The 17,110-nt window shown below is 48.9% G+C and overlaps 1 protein-coding gene across 2 annotated transcripts in view; it reads left to right on the plus strand.

Moving 5' to 3' along the window:
* Positions 1 to 9,562, plus strand: part of ST3GAL2 (ST3 beta-galactoside alpha-2,3-sialyltransferase 2) — a 48,903-nt gene extending 39,341 nt beyond the window's left edge. For both annotated transcript variants that reach the window (XM_068991825.1, XM_068991826.1), the window contains exons 4-7: positions 4,304 to 4,483; positions 5,983 to 6,028; positions 6,290 to 6,409; positions 7,252 to 9,562. In XM_068991825.1, the coding sequence (XP_068847926.1) occupies positions 4,304 to 4,483; positions 5,983 to 6,028; positions 6,290 to 6,409; positions 7,252 to 7,425 (520 nt within the window). In that variant the 3' untranslated portion in view covers positions 7,426 to 9,562. The remainder of the gene's footprint in view (positions 1 to 4,303; positions 4,484 to 5,982; positions 6,029 to 6,289; positions 6,410 to 7,251) is intronic.
* Positions 9,563 to 17,110: the final 7,548 nt, after the last annotated feature.

Below are 17,110 nucleotides of genomic sequence, written 5' to 3' on the forward strand. Positions count from 1 at the left end.
GGAGAGAGGGGGAATGCTAAGAGTGGAGGGGAGAGGGGGAATGCTAAGGGCGGGGACAGATGCTAAGAGTGGAGGGGAGAGGGGGCTGCTAATTCAAATCCAGGCCCCCGGAGCCACCTGAGATCCTCCCCATCTTCCAGCTGCTGACACCCAGATAGCAAGAGAGGCAGGCTGGGAGCCGGAGGGGACCTCTCCCCCTTAGACGGTGGCTGAGATGGGGGACAGGTGGCCGGCCAGCGCCTCAGAGCAGCCGTGGGACCCTTGGGAAGCCCGGGAAGGGCTCTCTTGCGCCTGTAGGTGCTGCCTGCAGGGCCTCTCCACCTCCTGCAGGGCTTTACCATGCCACTCGGGATGGCTGGGAAGCTCCAGGGAATGGAGCACAGTGGGCAGAAACAGGTGGCTGCTGCAACAGACCTGGGCGATACCTGGTCCTGGTCAGGCAGAGAGAGACTCACAGACGTTCCCTCACAGGAACCAGGCTAGGAGACAGGTGTTACGGACTGACACCACGATTTCTTTGTGGGTGTCATGATGTCAGGTCACCCAGTCGTGTCCCACTCTTTGCGACTCCATGGACTGCAGCCTACCAGGCTCCTCCACCCATGGGATTTTCCAGGCAAGAGTACTGGAGTGGGTTGCCATTTCCTTCTCCGGGGTTCTTAACATATATTCCATATCAATGACCAAAAAACCCTCAATAGTGACAGGTCTGAAGATACTCTTATTAAAATCAAGTGGAAAAGAAGGATATTTTCTGCAGCATTCTTTACCATAACTCTCAGAGTTAGGAAGGGAGTAAAGCAAGGAATGAACAGCAAAAATGGCAATTGTGCGCAGGATTAAAGAAATTACTTATAGGTGATATGAATAAGCCAACAAGCTTGTAGAATTAATAACACAGTTGAGTAAAATGGTTAGATATTATGATAAATATGTAAGTATCAATAACTTACTTATATGAAATTGCAGATAAAGATTTGAGTTTTTCTGTAGGTATTTGTCAACCCTGATTGCACATTATTAGTGTTACATGGAAGCTTTAAAAAATATGCCTGGCACCCACACCAAACTAGTTAAATGCCCATCTCTTTGTGGAAGGAGTGGCTTTCAGCCGATTTGTGGAAGCAGCCAGATGGCAATGGAGAGTGACTGCTTATAGGCAAGTCTTGGTTTGGAACCAGTGGGGAGGCCTCCCTTCCTGGAAACAGGATGGATGAAAGCCCCACCAGGAGGGCTGAGCTGAGTTAAAGTGAGCTGATGGCTCTGCCCAGCCCCCAGCCCCCACGCCCTCCCCTTGCTGCCTCCTCCCCTCTGACTCCAGAGCCCCCCTGACTAGATGGAGCTGAGCTGGTCCCCCTCAGCTGGCCAGCAGATGGATCCGCAGCTTCTCGAACAGCCGCGTGCAGATGGTCGGCTCACTGTGAATACGTGAAAGAGTGAAAGGACTGAACGCCCACACTCTGAAGCCTGAGCATGCCCATATGTGCATCCTGCTCCGGGTGCTCTAGTGGCAGAAGACAGAGAGAACTCTAGAAGCTTCTCCCTGGAGTCACGGAAATCCAGCTCATCCTCTCATCCTGCCCTGGTCCCTTTCCAGGACCTGGCTTCTCCAGAATGAATCAGCTATCTCCAGAGGCATGCCGCTTCCTTCCCTTTCCTTGGAGGCTCTGAAACATCTTTTTAGATCCCTTATTCCATTCATCTCCAGACTTCTGGAAGCGGCTGCCTGCCCAGCAAATGGGGAGCAACCGAGGGAGGTGGAGACTCTCCAGGAGGGCTGACCTGAGGCTGGGAGGCAGCGATCCTGGGCGACAGGAGGGGTGTCATGACAGCTGTGGCTGCTGAGTCCTGGAAAAGGCAGACGGGCGGTCTTCAGGGCCCATCTGGGGCAGCTGCAGCCCTTTGATCTGCAGGGCCAGCTTGGGCCTCTCCATCTTCAATGAGAGGAGGTATGTTTCTTGGGTCCTCACAAGCGTGAACCTTGACCCCAGCTCCTGCCCAGCCCAGACCCCAGCCAGCCTAAGTGCCAGCAGCCCAAGTCTGCTCCCCACTTCCATACCCCAGGCAGCTGAGAAACACCATCCCGATGAAGGCGTCCTCTGCAACTGCTCTGCTCCTGCTCTGTTCCTCACGGGCCCTGGGGCTCCCGTGGCAGAGCCAGAGCCAGACGGGCTGTGCTGACATGAGGACCAGTGGCGCGTGTGGAGCTGCAGCCCACAGTGGATGAGGAAAGGCTTCTCAGCTGCTCTAGGAGACGGGCCCTCTCAACCCTAAAGGCCAGCACATCAGAGGGGCAGTTAACTTGAAGAACTGGGTTTGGGGGGAGGGGACAGGGTCTTAATCTTTGTTCTAGGGCTAGAGCACAGCTGGTCCTGCAGGAGAGAATCCAGGCTTCTCCTTGACGCAGACAGGGACTAACGTGGCTAAGAATAAGGACTTACTTTCTAGTTCCCAATCAAGCCACTCTCAGTTTCCCAAACGTAAGTTTCTCCAGTCCCTCAAGGGAAGGGAACCAGGGAGGCAGAAGGCACAGCAAGGGATTGGCAGAGGGGGCGTCTTGGACACACCCTCACCACACTGTGCCATCCATAGAGGTGGCGGGGGAGCCCCTGTGACCCAAGGCCCAGGACCTGGGGGTTGCTGGCCCCTTTACGGACAGGAAATGTTTGAACTGGCTAAAGAGCTGGGAGAGCAAGTGGAGACTCTGCTGCCTCTCTCCCGTATCCCTGTGTCCCCAGTGGAGGCCCAGGTTACAGCCACCCGCTTGGGTGGTGTGATTCTGCAGTGTGATCCACACAAGACTGTTCTCACAGCAGAAAAGACCAACAGGTTTGCGTTTAAAGCTGGATCGCTTGTTTCTAAGATGCTCACAACAAAAGGAAGCTGCGACTTTATTGGTCCTATGTTTTGCACCGCTCGAGAGGAATTGGAAGCCGCCTCGGTGTGTCACACCGTGGTGGGCAGGAGAAGGCTGGGTGGAAGAGACTATGCTGGGGTTCCGTGTTCTTTTAAGACTGCAGAGGAGAGACAGCCCCTCACTGCACGTGTATCCGGGACGGCTGAGGTGGGCACTGCCAGAGCCCCGGGTTTCCCCCTTGGGCTTGGAGTGGAAGGGTGGACAGGAACGGAAAGTGCGCGACAGGGCGCTGGCGGAACTGAGCCGTCTGCCTGGGGGCTGAGGGAGCTCCAGCTTCTTACCCTGCTTCACTGTCTTCTAGAAAAGAGCACAGTACAGCCTAGTGAGCTGTACGCTGTGAAAGGCTGTCTTTTTATTTTAAAAATTGTAAAAATGATATGTGCTCATTATTGGGGGAAAAAACAGAAGTGTACACGTTAAAAAGTGGATTATCCCATTCTCCAAGAGTAAACATTCCTAAAATTTTAATACTCCTCCGTTTTTTTCTATTCATATACAGAAGTCAGCTTTTTCCCTCCCTCATCCCTTCTTTCCCTCACTTCCTTTCTCCCTTCTCTCTCCCTTTCCATCCTTCCCTTTTTTTTTTCTCTTTTACAAAAAATGGAATCACACTATTGAATTTTCAGTTTTCCTTTAGCCAGACTTTATTGTTTGAATATTTGAAATCATTATTCTGTACACAAATTTTAATTTCTTACAAAGCTCTATATTCCATATCACTACGTCACCTCACTCTCCAATTTATGCCACGTTTCCATCAAGAACTATTTCCCCAAATCACAATCTGCCTAATTGTGTGTTGTTGTTGTTCAGTTGCGAAGTTGTATCCAACTCTTTGCAATGCTGTGAACTGGAGCCTGCCAGGCTCCTCTGTCCATGAGGTTTCCCAGGCAAGAATACTGGAGTGGGTTGCCATTGCCTTCTCCATCAGTTTTCCTTTTCTGCATTGTGATTTTCCTCTGACTGCACAGGTATTCGAAAGGCATGTGTTGAAAGAAGTGAGATTCCTCACACCACTTTTTTTTTCCAAACTGAATAGCTCTTGAAAACTTGTTTCTTACCAGCACATGAAAAATCTGATTCATTCATTCTGATGACTACATGCTGTTCTGTTCCATGAATGTGCCAAAATGTATTGATATTAACTGGTTCTCTGTTTGATTGGTTCTTCTTTTTACTATTATAAATAAGACTGCAGTGAATATCCTTGCACACATTTTTGCACACTTACACAACCATTTTTATAGGATAGACTTTTGGAAATGGAACTGCTGGGTAAGTGCACACTTGTTTACTGGTGTGACAGGCAGCACCGAACTGTCTTCTAGAATTGTTGTACCAGTTTCCGTGTCGATGTCTTCTCTCACCACCCTCCTGTCCCCGCAGGATGAATCAGGCACCAACCGTGGGCTTTGAGCAGGATGTCGGCAGCCGAACCACGCACCATTTCATGTACCCCGAGAGTGCCAAGAACCTGCCCGCCAACGTCAGCTTCGTGCTGGTGCCCTTCAAGGCCCTGGACCTCCTGTGGATCGCCAGCGCCCTGTCCACCGGGCAGATCCGATTGTGAGCCACTGCCGGCTGCAAGTGGGACACGGGGCCTGCCCCACCTTGGGAGGAACTGTCTAGGGGCCAGATGTTAGAATTCCTTTCATTGACTCTTTTGGCCAAGAGAGGCTGGTGAGGACAGAAGCAGCAGTAGGGATGGCGCCAAATGGTGGTTAGCTGAGTCCACAGCTGGTTTGGGGCCACTTCCTGCATGGTGGCAGCCAGCCTACTGGTGTTCGAGAGGTGAAGGATACCTTTCCAGGCCCCCTTTGCAGGAGGTGGCTCCTGTCAGCTCTGCTTTAACAGCTTTACTGAGATATGATTCACATGCCATACGGTTCACACATTTAAAGTGCAGTTCAGTGGCTTTTAGTATATGCACAGGGTTTAGGGTTATGTAACCATCACAAGTAATTTTAGAACACATGCATATTCCAAAGATGAAGATAATCTAAAGATACCCCTGTACCCCTTACTCGTCACCCCCACTCCCTCCACCCCTAGCCCTAGGCAACCACTAATCTACTCCGTCTCACTGTGGTTTTTGTGTGTGCACGTGTGTGTAAAAATGTGTATGTGTAACATAAAATACTATTTTAACCACGCAGTTCAAGAGCATTAAGTGCATTCACATGGCTGTACAAATCTCACCACAGCCCATCTCCAGAACTTTTTCATCATCTCAGATGAAAACTCTGCCCATTAAATGGCAACTCCCCATTCCTTCCTCCCTCCAGCCCCTGATAACCACTGTTCTTTCTGTCTCTATGATTTGACTGTTCTAGGTACTTCATACACGTGGAATCATACAGTGTTTGTCCTTTTGCCTAGGCTTATTTCAGTAGCATCATGTTTTCAGGGCTCATCTGTGTTATAGCCTGTGTCAGGGTTTTATCCCCTTTAAAGGCTGCATAGTATTCTGGTGTGTGGATATATCATATTTACCTATTCATCTGTCCATTGGACAGCTGGATTACTTCCACCTTTGCCTATTTTCACCGTATATTTTTTTAAACACAGCAGTTGCAGTTTTCTGACTTTTGTTTGGGAGTCCAAAGGGCTAAAATAAGTGCTGTAGAGTTTAAGTTCCATGGATACTCAGAAATGGGAGCATAGGTTGCAGGCACCATGACTAATAGGGAAGCAGGGATGTGTGCCTAATGTGAGGACAGTAGCGGCAGGGCTGCCGTGGGCAGAGGTTCTGAGCACAGACATGCTGGGCGTGCAGAGATGGGCTAACCCAAGTGGAGACTCACAGCAGAGAGTCATGGGAGGAAAAGTTGGGGCTGGGTTATGGAACGCCCTGGTGCTTGTCTAAACCATCCTTACTTTATCTTGGAGAACATAGGGAGCCATTGAAGGTTTCTGGACAAGGAGCTTCAGTGATGTGCAGTGGGAGAGCAGTCTGGAAGCAGGGCAGCCTGTCATGAGGCCATCATTACTTGGGCCTCAGCGGGAGGAAAGGCATCTCTGGGTGCATGGAGCCAGCTCAGCGTTATTTTTCTTTCTGCTTGCAGCACCTATGCCCCAGTGAAGTCCTTCCTTCGAGTGGACAAAGAGAAGGTAAGCTTCCACCTCCCCACTTCAATGGAAATAGTGCAGACCTGAGTCATGCTGTGCTGGTCCTGTGGTTCAGGTATCCCCCAGTACCCTTGCAGAACCGTCAGTTCCCATCTGCTGGTATACCTGACTCTCCTCCCCCCGTCCCCCACACAGGCTGCAGGACCTCTGGCTATTGGCACGTGTGGAGGAACTGGTCAGAGCTTGGCCTGAGATTTCAGGCCCCAGAAGCCCTCGTGTGCTCATTACATTTTCTCCTCCTAGGTCCAGATCTACAACCCAGCCTTCTTCAAGTACATCCATGACAGGTGGACAGAGCATCACGGGCGGTACCCTTCCACTGGGATGCTGGTACTCTTCTTTGCCCTGCATGTGTGTGATGAGGTGGGTAGCCTGGTCTGGGGATAACATAGTAGGACCCAAGGGACAGAGGGAACCAGCCTTTGTCGGGGCTTAGCAGGGCATCGAGGAATGTGTTTTTGTAGGAAGGAACTAAGTGGCTTCCATTCCCCCTATTTCTAGGCTGCAGGGTATAGATCTGCATTTCCCAAACTTACTGTGTTCATGATTTTACCATATCTGGTATCAGTTCACTGAAAGGTTAAATTTATTTAAAAAGGAAATTGAATACCATAATTGATATTACTTGCCATAAAGAAAGAATAACCATAAATGAAGTGGAACAGTGTTGCAGTTGTTTCAGCAGAACGGGGTCTCCCACAGCCGTGGGCCCCAGGCCTATTCTGTGTCAAAATTGGAGATTAGTCATTCAAGGAGCCCATCTCTGGGCTCTGTCTGCTACTCTGCCATGGATAGCAGTGCTCATGCCCAGAACACCCTTTTGCCAGTAAACTATTCAGTGTATGATATTGCGTACCTGACCAGCTTTCAATAAAACACACCATTAAGGGGGAAAAAAATGTTAGCAAGGGTTGGTGATCTGTGACAGGCTGGCCCCATACTCAGGCGTTCTTGATGTCATCAGAAGGTGGCTGGAAGGAGAACCGGAGGGGAGCAGCTCTCTCCCTCTGGAAGTGTCCTCAGCGGCAGGGTTGGGTGTCCCGGGTGTGCCAGGCGCGTGCAGCGCGCCGTAGCGGATAAGCCACCTCCTGCTCGGTAGGGGCGCCGCGGCCCCCTTCTCGTCCCCTCCCACGACCCAAGCCTCTGCCGCGGCCTCTGCTCCCGGGTCCCTGCCGTGGAGTGACCCGCGCCGCCCTCCCCCGCAGGTGAACGTGTACGGCTTCGGGGCCGACAGCCGGGGGAACTGGCACCACTACTGGGAGAATAACCGGTACGCGGGCGAGTTCCGGAAGACGGGCGTGCACGACGCCGACTTCGAGGCGCACATCATCGACATGCTGGCTAAGGCCAGCAAGATCGAGGTCTACAGAGGGAACTGAGCCCGGACGCGCTGCGACTCTGCGGCCCCGCCGGGACTCGGGGTCAGCCCGGGGGCGGCGACCTAAGCGTGGCGCGGCGCCCTCCCGGGCGTCAGCAGGCAATCGGAGCGCCGCCGCCGCGGCCTGGACCAATCACGTTGCAGCCCAGCGAGCGCCGGCGTCCTCGGCCAGCGAGGAGACTCCCCCGGCCCAGCACCAATCAGCGCCGCCGGCGGGCGGGGTCTCCAGCCAATCATGCAACTCAAGGAAGACTTCCGGCGTCGGGCTTCCCCCTTCTCAGCCAATCGATGGCCTTCAGGGGCGCGCTGGCGGCCGATTAATTTCCCATTCCTCTATGCTTTTGGGTAGGATTTTATTTCACGCTTTCTAAGGAGTAGGAGTTCGTTCCGGCTTTGAGAAGTATGCTTTCCGCAGGTTCGGCAGGAGGCGTCTCAGTCGCTTTCCGGCCTAACCTCGCTGGGGGCGCCGAGAAGGAAACGGTGGGAAAGGCGAGGGACAGCGGTGGCTCGCTCTCTCCTTCCCAGGAGTGCTCCGTGACGGCGGGGCGGGCGGGAGGGCGAGCGGGCCGCCTTTCGGGTGGGCGAGGAGCGCTCTTTTCCCCAGGGGGAAAGTTAGAGCCCTTCCGGACCGCCTAGAGAACTAGATCCACATTTCTTTGATCGGTCAGGCGTAGGTGGGTTAGTGCAAACCCACCAAAGAAATGCGGTGAGAATCCGGAGGGCACGTGGGTCCTCCCCTGCCTCCTCCCCTCCCACCCTTGGCCACCTTGTGGGATGGCCTTTCTGATCGTGGCATTTAGCGTTTCACCAGGAAACTAGGATTGTGTGCACCCCTTCCTATGTGGGCGAAGTTCGCCTGGGGCTCAACTCTGAAACACAGGTTAAGAAATAGGACAGGAGACAGGAAACCCCGTCGTATCAGATGTCAGGTGCTTCTCACTCCGTGTGCCCTCGGCCCCTATTATTTGCTCACAGTCTCTTCAGTGTCTCTCCCTAGGCCCTGGGTCTCCTCGTCAGGCCACTTGTTGCTCTGGGGGGATTGCCCTGTGATTAGGGCGGTGCAGCTCCCCGCCCTACCCCCTTTGGCTGCTTCTAGGGAGAGGGAGCTGCACGTAGGACAGAAGGCTGGAGAAGAGACCAGCTGTCTGGTCCTTCACCCGTCACCCCCCCAAAAGAGGAGGAAACCTCTTGCTCCGGGTTGGAATTTGCTTTAGGCTTAAGATTTAGCTAACCTGAAATTGTAATGGGTGGCTGACCAACAAAGATGCTTTTCAGATACTGAGCTGGCCATGCAAATAGCTGGGGAGGAGTGGACTTGCCCCTTGCATGCCTCCTCCTCTGCCCACATATCCCCTTCCCTGTGCTCACCTTGCGCCTTTTCCCTCTGACCCTCTTTCCATTTCCAGCTCTAGAAGGGCTGCAACGCTAACAACCACAGGTTACAGCTGGAAGCTACTTGCATGACTGAACCCAGCTTAATCCTAGAGGAAGCTGCTGAGGGTATTCTCACGCTTGAAGGTTGGGGGAGTGTAGGAGGGGAAAAGGGCTTCTGTGAAGCTTCCAAACCACTAAAAGGATCCCCCTTCCCGGTGACTTAAAAAACAGTAAACAAACAAACATAAAAATCACCCTTTCTTAGTGAGTTGATACCACTTGGCAGCCTCCTGGTCTTTGGTATAGTTCCTGCAGCTGGCTGAGGGAACAGGAGCCAGCAGAGGAGTATGTCAGAGGCTTAGTGGGGGGGCAGTGGGCCCCGCTAAAAGTTAATATACTGAGAACTTGGCGTGAGTCTGTCCCTTCCCGATTCCAAAAGTAGGAGTGAAGAATGGGGGTGGGCCAGTGAGGCCTTTAGTGGAACACCTCTTTCACCACCTCCTCCCCATCGTTTTAGAAAGTCAAGACCAGCTGTTCTTGCCAGTCTCATCTCAGTGCTTCCTAAAGAGGCTCTTGAGTGTTTAAGAGATGAAAAAATGCAATTATGCCAAACAGTATTGAGCAGAATAATTTATTTCTTTTATTGTTGTTCCTTTTGTTTGGGTTTTGTTTTGTTTAGAACATTAATAAATCCCCGTTCTGGAAGAGGTAGGTCCCAGCACCCAGCCCAGATCTTCTTTTCTACAATAGTTATTTAAGCAAATGTTTTTTATTTTCTTCCCTTTCTCTTTCTGAATTAAAAATAAAAAGCTGTATATTCACTTGTTCATTTTGAAATGTGTTTGATGGTGGTAAGAAGGTGTATTTGTCACTGGGAAGCTGTGACCAAGTAATGGTGAAGACTGTTGGGGGCATTGCTGGGAGGGGGTGGTGAAGTGGAGAAGGGACGACTCCCAGGCACCCATCCCTTATACAGCCTCCCAGCCACCAGCTGTGCCCTCTGGGAGTGCGGCCTTCACCACCGTCCGCTGTGTGGGCCCAGGGCAGCATGCAGACCCCACAGGCACCAGGATGGGGCTTTCCCTGCTCTGTTTCTGGGTTCTGTGCAACTTCCCATGGTGCCATAGGTGTGGGTTGGCAGGGAGTTGGCAAAATGGTTGGAGCTGGTGCCACAGGCGTCCGAGGTAACTGTGCCGTTTCCTTAGGCTGTCTGGATCTACTTGACTGTAACTCCCGTCATGCGTCGGAATGCCCAGCTCTGCCGTCTGGTAGATGAGATAGCTCACACGGGCTCTCTTCAGAGTCTGCACTCAGCTTGGTGTCCTGCTGTCCAGTTTCTGCCAGTGCCCAGAGCGAGCTGAGTGACTTTTCAAACGGAAGATACTTTTTGGTGGAGGAGGGCACCACTTTTTGGAAGCGCTGGAGGGTTTGTTCCGAAACTGTAGGTCTCCGGGCTGTAGTTCTATTTAGGGTTCCCAGAGGCTCCATATGACAGTTCTCTGCCACAGACACTCCCCAGGAGCACGTACCCAAGTCATAAGGCCCAGTGTCCAGATGACATGTGCATAGCCAGGACTGCCAAGAACTGTTTCTTGTCTGGGCCCCACTCAAAGCCGCTGTCTATGGGTCACTGGCCTTGGTGGGAGCAGCGCTCCAGATGGTGTACATGTTGCCTCCAGGACTGAGCCTCACAAATTATGTCCTTTTATTGTTTAATGTTGCCCGTGGACTCCATTGCTTTGATTCAGCAAAGATACCATATCAGGAATCGCAAGTTAGCACTATTGCAATAAACCACTGCCATTCTCCATAATCCAGATGGCGAGTGAATGGGATGAGGAAGAAGGCACCAGTCCTTCCATAACTCAAGTTGGATGGCAGCACCAGAGTCGGAAAACCCTACTGGAATGTGGTATTGAGTTTGACTTACCATGTTGGAGATAGTTCCAGGGACATCTCTTAGGCCCTGCCCCCATGGGTCTGGTTGCCAATACAGTGATTTTGCCAGGTAGTAAATACCTCTCTTTCCTTTTGGAACTAAGGAAATTACCTAAAGATGAATCTGTGGTCTCATTGGACCCACCATTAAATGGACTTGAACCAGAGCTCCATCTGTCTTCAGCCATAATAAGCTCCAACTCTCATAATAAAGCGGACTGCTTTGGCATTCTGGTCTCAAAGCTAGCATATGGTGACTCCTGGAAGGCTGGGTATTTCCCTTCTCCCAGTGCACTGTCACTCCAGAAGTAGGTTCTTCTGGAAAAGCAACAGCTACACAAATGACCCTGAGATCTGCTTGAAAAGAGCTCCAGGTGTGTGGCCTGATTAGGTCTGGGAACTGAGTAAAAAGCTGAAAATTCCCATCACTGCGACTCAGGTTTTTTCCCAGCACTCTTAGAATTTTCTCTCCTATACACATCAAGCAATACTTTCGTAGGCTCCCCAGCATCTGTTTCATTTCTGGGGAACTTAATGGTCAATTAACTATTGTTCCAAATCTTTAGAGGTGAGAACTCTAGTTGCCAAACTGGATTGTTGTGGTAAACGTGCCTCCCTGTCTCAGGTCAGGAGGCATGGCTTTCTAGTCTTTGTTAGGCTGGGATCCCATTATTCACTGACCCTCAAATGACAGCCACCAGAATTCTTTAAAGATGGTGCCCCAATCACTAATCAGTCACTCAGTTGTGTCTGATTCTGTGACCCCATGAATTGCAGCACGCCAGGCCTCCGTGTCCATCACCAACTCCCGGAGTTCACCCAAACCCATGTCCATCAAGTCGGTGATGCCACCCAGCCATCTCATCCTCTGTCGTCCCCTTCTCCTCCTGCCCCCCAATCCCTCCCAGCATCAGAGTCTTTTCCAATGAGTCAACTCTTCGCATGAGGTGGCCAAAGTATTGGAGTTTCAGCTTTAGCATCATTCCTTCCAAAGAATACCCAGGACTGATCTCCTTTAGAATGGGCTGGTTGGATCTCCTTGCCGTCCAAGGGACTCTCAAGAGTTTTCTCCAACACCACAGTTCAAAAGCATCAATTCTTCAGCACTCAGCTTTTCTCACAGTCCAACTTTCACATCCATACACGACCACTGGAAAAACCATAGCCTTGACTAGATGGACCTTTGTTGGCAAAGTAATGTCTCTGCTTTTCAATATGCTATCTAGGTTGGTCATAACTTTCCTTCCAAGGAGTAAGCGTCTTTTAATTTCATGGCTGCAATCACCATCTGCAGTGATTTGGGAGCCCCCCAAAATAAAGTCTGACACTGCTTCCACTGTTTCCCCATCTATTTCCCATGAAGTGATGGGACCAGATGCCATGATCTTCGTTTTCTGAATGTTGAGCTTTAAGCCAACTTTTCCACTCTCACTTTCATCAAGAGGCTCTTTAGTTCTTCTTCACTTTCTGCCATAAGGGTGGTGTCATCTGCATATCTGAGGTTATTGATATTTCTCCTGGCAATCTTGATTCCAGCTTGTGCTTCTTCCAGCCCAGCGTTTCTCATGATGTACTCTGCATAGAAGTTAAATAAGCAGGGTGACAATATATAGCCTTGACGTACTCCTTTTCCTATTTGGAACCAGTCTGTTGTTCCATGTCCAGTTCTAACTGTTGCTTCCTGACCTGCATACAGATTTCTCAAGAGGCAGGTCAGGTGCTCTGGTATTCCCATCTCTTTCAGAATTGTCCACAGTTTCTTGTGATCCACACAGTCAAAGGCTTTGGCACAGTCAATAAAGCAGAAATAGATGTTTTTCTGGAACTCTCTTGCTTTTTCCATGATCCAACAGATGTTGGCAATTTGATTTCTGGTTCCTCTGCCTTTTCTAAAACCAGCTTCAACATCTGGAAGTTCACAGTTCACGTATTGCTGAAGCCTGGCTTGGAGAATTTTGAGCATTACTTTACTAGCATGTGAGATGAGTGCAATTGTGTGGTAGTTTGAGCATTCTTTGGCATTGCCTTTCTTTGGGATTGGAAGGAAAACTGACCTTTTCCAGCTGTGTGGCCATTGCTGAGTTTTCCAAATTTGCTGATACATTTTTTTGTAAGTTTTGTTGAGGTGTAGTTGATTTATAGTGTTGTGCCGTTAGCTATAGCTCCCATGCTGTACGTTATATCCCTAGAGCTTAATTATCCTAAACTGGAAGTTTATACCTTTTGACCACCTTTACCCATCCCCCCTCCTATTTGGCAAGCACCAATCTGCCCTCTGTTTCTATGAGAGCAGTGTTTTTAGATTCTGCATGAAAGTAAGATCACATGATATTTGTCTTTCTCCATCGAACCTATTTCACTAGCATAACGCCCTGTTGTCACAAAAGACAGGATTTCCTTTTTTTTTTAATGGCTGAATAATAGTCTGTTGTATATATATTCACATTTTCTTTACCCATTCATCTGTCAATGGACATTTCGGTTGTTTCCATGTCTTTGCTATTGTAAATAATGCTGCAGTGAATATGGGAGTGCAGAGGTCTCTTTGAGATGGTAATATTCCCTTGGATGTGTACCCAGAAGTGAAATTGCTGAATCATATGGTAGTTCTGTTTGCAAGAGTGAAGCTAGACCCTATCTCACACCCCTCACAGAAATTAACTCCAAATAGATTTGACTGAAATGTAAAACATGAAACCAAAGTATATAAAGAACTCATATAACACAATAGCAAAAAAAACCACAAAACAGTCTGATTTAAAAAATGGGCAGATGTGAAGAGACATTTCTCCAAAGAAGACATATGGATGGCTAACAGGTCCATGAAAAGATGAGCAACATCCTTAATCCTCAGGGAATTGCAAATCAAAGCCATAATGAGCTACCACCACAGTACGTTTAGATCAACTTGTCAAAGAGACAAGGGATAACAATCACTGGTGAGGATGTGCAACAAAGAGACCCTTGTGCACTATTGGTGAGAATTCAATTGTGCGGCCACTATGGGAAACAGTATAGAGGTTCCTTAAGATGGACACTCATGTAGTCACTCTCAGGTTGTGCAAGCATCCCAGAGGCCTTTCTGCTCCATCTTCCTTGCCAACTCCCATCCTTCCCCTAAAGGCGACCACTACCCTGATACTTACTTGCCTCCTGAGAAATCTGTATGCAGGTCAAGAAGCAACAGTTAGAACTGGACATGAAACAACAGACTGGTTCCAAATTAGGAAAGGAGTATGTCAAGGCTGTATATTGTCACCTTGCTTATTGCTTATTTAACTTATCTGCAGAGTACATCATGTGAAATGCCAGGCTGGATGAAGCACAAGCTGGAATCAAGATAGCAGGGAGAAATATCAATAACCTCAGACATGAAGATGACATTACCCTTATGGCAGAAAGTGAAGAAGAACTAAAGATCTTTTTGATGAAAGTGAAAGAGGAGAGTGAAAAAGTTGGCTTAAAACTCAACATTCAGAAAACGAAGATCATGGCATCCGGTCCCATCACTTCATGGCAAATAGATGGGGCAGCAATGGAAACAGTGAGAGACTTTATTTGGGGGGGCTCCCAAATCACTGCAGATGGTGACTGCTGCCATGAAATTAAAAGACATTGGTCCTTGGAAGAAAAGCTATGACCAACCTAGACAGCTTATTAAAAAGCAGACATTACTTTGCTAACAAAGGTCCGTGTAGTTAAAGCTATGGTTTTTCTAGTAGTCATGTATGGATGTGAGAGTTGGACTATAAAGAAAGCTGAGCACTGAAGAACTGATGCTTTTGAACTGTAGTGTTGGAGAAGACTCTTGAGAGTCCCTTGGACTGCAAGGAGATCTAACCAGTCCATCCTAAAGGAAATCAGTCCTGAGTATTCATTGGAAGGACTATTGCTGAAGCTGAAGCTCCAATACTTTGACTATCTGATGTGAAAAACTGATTTCTTAGGAAAGGCCCTGTTGCTGGGAAAGATTGAAGGTGGGAGGAGAAGGGGACAACAGAGGATGAGATGGTTGGATGGCATCACCAACTCAATGGCCATGAGTTTTAGCAAGCTCCGGGAGTTGGTGATGGACAGGGAACCCTGGTGGACTGCAGTCCATGGGGCTACAAAGAGTCAGACACAACTGAGCAACTGAACTGACTGACTAACCCTGATGCTCAGTTCTCTTTCATTCGTCCGATTGCCTAGACCCAAGTCTGTATGGAAATTCAGTTTATAACAGAGATGACCTCTCAAGTCACTTAAGAAAAGATGGATGTTGCAATAAATGTTATTGAAATAACTAGATAACCATCTGGAAAAAAGATAAAATTAGGTCCATAGCCTAAACCACCAGAATACCAAAAGAGAGATAAATGTAAAAAATGAAACAATAAAAGTAGTTGTTCATTGATGTAGTCAAACAGAATACATCAGCTTTGTAGCTGATTTTTGGACTGGGATTTTTTTTCATGCTCTATGTAGTTCCCCGTATTGCTAAAAATTGGACTTTTTTCATTCATTTTTGTGTGTTCCAAACATTTTGTTAAATTTCCTCTTCTGATGTAACAGCTTCCATTTTATTTATCCATATGAGTTTATACCTTTTTCCTCCGCTATAATTTCAGCAAGCTCATGGAAAGGAAAGTTAGCTAAGTGTGATGTTTAATTGCATACTTAGCAGATACCCTTTTCTTCCTCTGTTTTCCTGTCTCCACAGAGCTGATTTTTTCTAATTTTTTTTAACCCCTCTCTGTCACGATGGAGGCTTTTTAAATAATTGGGAATTGTTCTCTCTTCTAAAATAATGGATTAAGAAGGTGCTTGGGAATTTTGTGTACCTGGATGGAACATACCTGCTATCTGGGTTGACATTAGGGTGCCTGGACAGGGAACCAGCTTTTCCAAGGCAGGGAGGGATGGTAAGGATAAGCTAGGCTGTGCTGCAACGCAAACACCTTTCCAACTGGCACTGGCTTAAAACGACAAAGTTTATTTCTCACAAGCTGTGTTTCCATCAGGGGCTCTGTTCCTCAGACCACTCAGGACCCAGGCAGACAGTGGCACTATCTGGGGGTGGGTCTGTTGTTTCAAGGGCAGAAAAAAAGAATCTGGTGAGCCACAGGCTGTCTTTGAATGCTTCTGTCAAGAATTTCACATTTCCCTGATGCCAGAGAAGTCCCACGGCCATGCCTCAATCTAGTAAGAATGTGTACTCTAAAGAGAGGCGCCACATTTGGGTGAGCAGTAATGCTGTCTGGAATCAGAGGGCTCCTTGGAGAGAAACACTTGGAGTTATGGCCTGGCCAGGGGTAGGTGGATACAGTTGGCTGGCACTCTGCTGGATGCCAGGGGAAGGGTCAGGACATGATTAGGTATTTTATTTATCTATCACAGGAACACACAACTGGGCACTACCATTCGGCAGGCAAGGAACTCTTTCCTGTGACATGCTTGGCACGGTACGAAAACATCATTCCTGGCTTGTGAAGGGGAAGGGTGAATCCCTAAAACAATTTTAAAAATCAGATTTTTTCCTTTCTGAGCGTGAGTTAGGAATCAATGCTCCTTCTCACTACCCTTCCAGAAAAAATCACAGCTTCTGCAGTGAGTCTACGTCTGTGTGATAACTAATGCAAAAATGCAGAAAGATGCCCCTTCCCCTTGCATTCAGTGAACTGAGTGTATCAGGGCCAGCCTGTTCCCCCAAAATATAAAACAATACCTTTCGTCCAACAACTGGTTTTTGTGTTTGAGAAGAATACAGGCTCTTTCGGGTAACACGGCTTCTCTCTAGGGAGAAGGCTTGAAGTAAAAAGAACATACACTGAGTGTCCACATTCAGAGGGATCTGAGTTCAGTCCTTCCTTTGCTATAAGGTAACTTTGCCTTTTCTTTCCATACACTCACAACTATTCTAAAACACATCAAGTCTATTTTTTAAAAACTAGTTTTTTTCAATGGAAGGAGTCGGGGGAAAGGGGCAAGAGTCAGCCAATCAGGAACATCCAAGAATAGTCTTACTGTGTGAATCTGTTGAAGTTGCCTGTGTTCTTATTGCAGGACAGGGTCCAAGTCTTCCTCCCTGCCTCCAGGGCCTGCGTCTTGATGGAAGTCTACACCCAGCGGGTGGGCAGGTGAAGCTCCTGTCCAGCACCATCCGAGCAGTGATGCTTCCTTGGGCTCCGATCTCGTGTGCAGCGCTGCCCGGGTCCTCGGCTCCCCGGGACGTGCTGGCCGGCAGCTGCTCTGCCCCCAGGTGGGAGCACAGCTAGCTCTGGCTTCAGCCCTGCTTAGCACACTGCATTTCTCCCGGCTGCTGATCCACAGAAGTATTCACCTTGTTTTGGGGGCAGGCGGTATGTTTTCTGGCTCTTTTCTGCATCACTGCT

Source organism: Capricornis sumatraensis, chromosome 20 (genome assembly GCF_032405125.1).
Source record: "Capricornis sumatraensis isolate serow.1 chromosome 20, serow.2, whole genome shotgun sequence".
Taxonomy (NCBI): domain Eukaryota; kingdom Metazoa; phylum Chordata; class Mammalia; order Artiodactyla; family Bovidae; genus Capricornis; species Capricornis sumatraensis.